General features: G+C 46.8%; 1 protein-coding gene across 2 annotated transcripts in view; it reads left to right on the top strand.

Moving 5' to 3' along the window:
* TMEM44 (transmembrane protein 44) overlaps positions 1-5,400 on the top strand; it is a gene marked incomplete at both ends in the record, with an annotated part of 41,985 nt that extends 36,585 nt beyond the window's left edge. The window contains 2 exons of one of the 2 annotated variants that reach the window (XM_080695724.1): positions 184-216; positions 5,290-5,400. In XM_080695724.1, coding sequence (XP_080551850.1) covers positions 184-216; positions 5,290-5,400 — 144 coding nt within the window. The remainder of the gene's footprint in view (positions 1-183; positions 217-5,289) is intronic. The other variant, XM_080695725.1, reaches the window with a different exon arrangement.
* Positions 5,401-6,000: the final 600 nt, after the last annotated feature.

A 6,000-nucleotide genomic window follows, 5' to 3' on the forward strand; every position in this document is an offset into this window, starting at 1 on the left:
TCACTGCTAATAACTGCTGCCTTCCTGCTCGCTGCTTGCTGAAATCAGCTGTCCCTCTGCCCCTGACCATCTCTCTGGGGTCTGTCCCCTGGCTCACTGAGCGGATGGGCTGGCACTCAGCTCTGTTCTGCTCTCTGTTGGTGGCAAAATCAGTCCAACACTTTCTCTCTTTTTATCCTGCAGCAAAAGTATTGGGATGCCCTAAACTCGGAGCAGGTATGGACGACCATGCGTCTCTCTTCCTGGAGGGACTTCTAAGGCTTAATTTCAGTTTCTGTTTTTGTTAGAACTCCCTTCCCCATGGTGGACCCATTGACGAATTTCTTAAGGGGAAAAAAAAAAAAAAAAAGACATAAAACAAGCCTGAGGACCTGACCAGGGCTTTCTCAGTTCAGCGTTTTTTATGCTTAGGGACTCAGAAAAGATGTGTAGCCCAGTGAAGAACTTTGGTGACCAGTGGTGGTGCTGAGTGTGGCTGCAGCAGCAGATCAATAAAAACAGCCCCATGTGTCGTCTTTCTGAGACCTGGGCAGCAGGCTGCTGTCCCTGCGCCACCACTGCCTCCCGGCAACAGATGAGCACGTGTTTCATGACCATCTCTCAAGATGGTTTCTGATAGGAACGTAAGTCATCTTTTGCTCAGATTGTGTTTAGTGCCTGGCTTCTTGCAGTCTTTTTATTACTTAAAATGAAGTTTTAGCCATGTGTGGTGACACACATCTATAACGTCAGCTGTTCGAGAGGCTGAGGCTCAAGAAAGCACAGGTTTGAGGGCAGCCAGAGCAATTTAGCAAGACCCTGTTTCAAAATAAAATATAAAGGGCAGGAGGTGTGGCTTAGCAGTACAATGCTTGCCTAGTCTGAGTGAGGCCCTGACGTCAATTCCCAATACCAAGAAAAACTGAAGCTTTAAAACATATTATTCTGCCAAGCATAGTGGCATACGTTTGTAATCCCAGTACTTGGGAGGCTGAGACAGAAGAATGGATCACAGGTTCACAGCCAGCCTCAACGACTTGTGAGGCCCTCCACAACTCAGTGAGACCCAGTTTCAAAATAACAAAATAGGGCTGGGGTGTAGCTTCGAGCTAAGATAAGCTAAAATTCAATCCCCAGTGCCACACACACACAAAAAAAAAAAAAAAAAAAAAAAAAATCTGAGGATTTAGAAGACTGATTTCAAGTATTTTCTAAGATTTAATTTATTTAAAGAGTTCACTTGATCAAAGCGGTAGGTTGTTTCTGTTTGCAGACAGCTAAATTGGTCAGGATTAGCATGTATAACACTCAGGAAGTCATTTGAGCACCTGGCATAGTGATGCATGGCTGTAGTCCCAATACCAGGAGGCTGATACTGAAGCATCACAGGTTTGAAGCCAACCTCAGCAATGTAGCAAGATTCCCAGCAACATAGCAAAATCCTTTTTTTTTTTTTTTTTGTGGTACTGAGGATGGAACCCAGAAACATTATACCTCCGAGCTACACGCCGAGCCCTATCTTTTTTTTTTTATTATTCTTTATTTTGAAACCGGGTCTCACTGAGTTGCAAAGGGCCTCCCTAAGTAACTGAGGCTGTCTTCAAACCGCAATCCTCAGTCTCAGCCTCCCAAATGCTGGGATTACAAGTGTGCGCCACCACGCCTAACAAAATCCTTTTTCAAAATAAAAAATAAATCTGGGCCGGGCATGGTGGCACATGCTTGTAATCCCAGTCTCGGGAGGCTGAGATAGAAGGATTGCACAGGTTCAAAGCCAGCCTCAGCCACTTAGTGAGGCTCTCAGCAACTCGATGAGACCCTGTCTCCAAATAAAGTATAAAATAGGTCTGGGAGTATGATCCGGAGATAGGAAGGCCCTAGGTTCCACCCTCAGTACCACCAAAATAAAATAAAATAATAAAAATAAATAAATCTGGGCTTGGTGGTGCACACCTGTAATCCCAGTACTTGGGAGGCTGAGATGGGAGATCACAGGTTCCAGGCCAACCTTGGCACCTTAGCAAGACCCTGTTTCAAAATAACAAAGAGGGCTGAGGGTGTAGCTTGAAGGTAGACTGCCTCTGGGTTCAAGCACCAAAAAAATAAATAAAAAGTAAAAAGTGCTGGGAGTGTAGCTCAGAGGTAGAATGTCCCTGGGTTCCGTTCTCAGTACAAAACAAAACAAAAAAGTCAGCTGGGCATAGTGGCACATGCTTATAATCGTAGTATATGGGAGGCTGAGACAGGATCGCAGGTTCATGGCCAGCTTCAGTTACTTAGGCCCTTCACAACTTAGACCCTGTTTCAAAATAAAGAGTAGGGCTGGGGGTATAGCTTGGAGGTAGAATGCCCCTGAGTTCAATCCCCAGTACCACAAATAAGTAAGTAAATAAATAAATAGGTAAGTAAGTTAAGTCATCTAAGGTACTGGAGTAGTGGTTCTAAAACATCAGAGAATCTAAGAAGCACCGTAGGCATTTGCCAAACCTTAGGTCTCGACCAACAGGTAGGAGGTAGGGTGGCCCCAACATCAGCCTTTTTTACAGGAGCTTGCTGTGGTAGGTCCAGAGCATGCCCTGAGAGCTCTCATCTAGGCGCCAGACCTCAGCTCGAAAACACCATTCGTGAAAGCACAAAACGCCCATCCTCTGAGAACAGAGCAGGCCTCGACTTGCACCACTGGGCAAGTGGGTCACGGAGCCCGAGGGACCAGTGAGCTCTTTTACTTGGAATCTTTGATAAAGTCAGGAAACAACTTGCTTAACAGTGTCCAGCCAAGTCTACAACCACAAGTAAATAAGTAGTTCGCCCTGGGAGCGGCTGGCACAGCTCCAGACAGGTACCAGGGGGGCAGAGCTGCATGAACCAAATCAGCTTAGCCCCAGGTCTGCAGGTCACTGGGGGTGCGCTGATCTTTTTTACCATGATTCTGCCTCTGAGCTACAACCCCAGCCCATTTTATTTTTATTTTTTAATTTTGAAACAAATGTCAAAACTACACTACCGAAGCTAGCCTCAAACCTGTGGTCCTTCTGTCTCAGCCTCCCAAGTACTGGGGTTACATGTATGCACCACTGCACCCAGCTCTGTGGGCTTTTTAATCACTAGTTAGTACAGTTTAGTTCAGTTATTGTCAGTAGATCACTAATTGAATTAGGCTCTTTTCAGAACAGAGCCACACTTTGTGTTTTATAATGGGTGTGACATGGACATTATCTGGGAACACTGAAAACCTTCTCTGGGATCTCTAAGGACTGAATTATTGGTTCAACTTAAGTCTGAACAGCTGGTAGAACATCTTTCTCAAGAGCACATGACCATGCCTGGGTCTGTGATTTTGCCCAAGTGGATCACCCAGGCCAGACTGACACATCCTTTGTCCCGTGGCTTATTGTTTCTGGGTATCCTGATGCTGCCAAAAACGATCTCATAATTCAGCATCACCAGTGCTAGTGCTCAGAAATGGGAGCGATTTTACTACCTAGTTGCTGACCCAACCCCACAGTTTATACATGGGGAAACTGAGGCCTAAAGAAGAGAACACAAGTCAGTGGCGGGAGGAGGACCTGGCCCAGGCCCCACTCGCATCTGTAGCTGGAACGTCAAAGGTAGCAGCACCAAGGACCCCTTGGTCTGCCCATGTGCACAGCTCTCACTTTAATCCATCGTCTGAGAACGAGAGGCTTTTGCAAACAGCTCCGTGTGCCCACTGTTTTGTTTACCAAACTTACCTGAGGATGAAATACTCACTTGCGGTGCTCGCTTTTCTGAATTGGGTTTTAAGTTTGTTTTCAACAAGTCTGCTGGGCTTGAGTTGAGAGGAAATGCTATGCGGGATCTGGGGTGGACCTGTGCTCTGCTCTTCAGGATCTTCGCCTCCCTGAGAGGACAAGCAGAAGTCCAGAGAGAGGCCAGGGCCACCCTCGTGCATGTGCAAATGAGCACCAGAAGCAATGCAGATAGAGAAGGGATGAGACCCAGAGGGCTCACGGCATCAAGGCAGATTTCCTGGGGAGGAGGTCTTTCCCTGGGGCATAAAGGCTGGGTGCAGGGGGCATATCTGTAATCCCAGCTACTCCGGAGGCTGAGGCAAGAGCATCACAAACTGGAGGCCAGCCTGGATATTTTAGCAAGATCCTGCCTCAAAATAACTTAGACCTACTTCCAAATAAAGTATAAAAAATAGGGCTGGGGGTTTAGCTCAGAGGTAGAATGCCCCTGGGTTCAATCCCTAGTACCTCAAAAAAAAAAAAAAAAAAAAAAAAAAGAATAAAAGAAGGCTGGAGCTGAGCTGGGTATGGTGATACACCCCTGTAATCCCAGTCCCTAGGAGACTGAGGCAGGAGGATTGCAGGTTCAAGGCCAGCCTCAGCAAATTAATGAGACTCTTAGCAACCTAGCCAGACCCTGTTTCAAAATAAAAAATAAATAAGGCAAGCTGGGCGTGGCGGCGCACGCTTGTAATCCCCGCGCTTGGGAGGCAGAGACAGGAGGATTGCGCAGGTTCGAAGCCAGCCGCGCGCGCTGGTTTAGGAGACCCTGTTTTCAAATAAAAATGTAAAAATAGGTCTGGAGGTAGAAGGGCTTCCAGGAACCCCAGTACCACCAAAAATAAATAAATAAATAAATAAATAAATAAATAAATAAATAAATAAAGTCCGGCGTGGTGGTGCATGCTTGTAATCCCAGCTTTTGGGAGGCGGAGACTGGAGGGTCACGGTTCACAGACAGCCTCAGCTATTTAGTGAGGCCCTTTACAACTCAGTAAGATCCTGTTTCAAAAATAAAGATTAAAAAATAGGGCTGGGGTGGGGTAGCTTGGAGGTAGGATGCCCCTGGGTTCCCTCCCCAGTACTACAAAAAATAAAAAGGGCTAAGGCTATAAGCTCATGGCAGAAAATTTGCCTAACATGGCCAAGGCTCTGTTTAATCCCCAGCCCAGCATAAATAAATAAATAAATACTTGGTTGACCTTACCTGGTATTTTCCAGGAATACTTAGGCATGAAGGTAGAAATGTTTAGTATAATGGGAACATGATTCAATCTCTCACTAGATCAGAATTTGCTGAAGGCAGGGAGAGATCAGTAGAAAAGGGGTGGGAAGAGAAGGGAAGTGGGCAGATCCACTCAGAGTAGCTATATAGTTGTCCCCCGAGGTCCAGGAAACACAGGCCTGGTTAGCTTATCCTTACCTATTTGTCCTCATCTTTGGCTGAGTCGTGAGAACCAGACTGAGTTGATTGGGGTGGGGATTATAATAGATGGGAAGGATCATTTCACCAAGTGTCCTTTGTGTCTTCTCCCCACAGTGGGACCCTGAAGATGTCAACTTTGACAGGAACAAAGACAGTGTGGAGATCTTCAGATCCCAGGTGTGCAGGGACTCTTTGAGGCCAGTGGACTTGACCTCTGATGATTGAGACTTTCAGGAGAGCCCAAGGTCAGGCGTTTAGCAGTAACTGAGCCAAGATCAATGCACAAGGACACTCAGCTGAGCACGGCTGGGCTCCTCCTTGGTGGAGAATGGAGCTGACTCGGGGCCCCATGGACAGACCTGGATATGTCCAGCTTGTTCTGAAGATTAGAAGTTCACAGAAGGCACCTGCTTTGTAAAGATAAACCTTCATCCAAAGGGCATGGGACCCTCTTATCCTATCTTTCCTTTCCCTCTATTCCCATGAGCTTCTACCATAAACTGAAAATCGGCCGGATGCCAGGAATGAGTTCACCTAACAAACAGCTAATGTGCTTGGTTCTCAGCAGAGTCCATTCTGCAAGACCTGGCTTCTGCCCTCCGGTCACTCACTTGAGTTTTTCCACTGGAAGTTATGCATAGGACTGCTGAGTCAGCAAAGTGCTTGTGAGGTCACTGGCATTGCACAGACAAGTGAAGCCAGCTACTCTAAGTCAGAGGACTTCCTCCTGCCTGGCAGAGTGTGTGCTGAGGCAGGGTTTGCAGGAGAGGGGGACCAGGCATCAGAAGGTAACTGCAGGTATCCAGAGGGTAAGAGGCAGGGTAG

This window comes from Muscardinus avellanarius (genome assembly GCF_963383645.1).
Source record: "Muscardinus avellanarius genome assembly, chromosome: 5".
Classification (NCBI taxonomy): Eukaryota; Metazoa; Chordata; class Mammalia; order Rodentia; family Gliridae; genus Muscardinus; species Muscardinus avellanarius.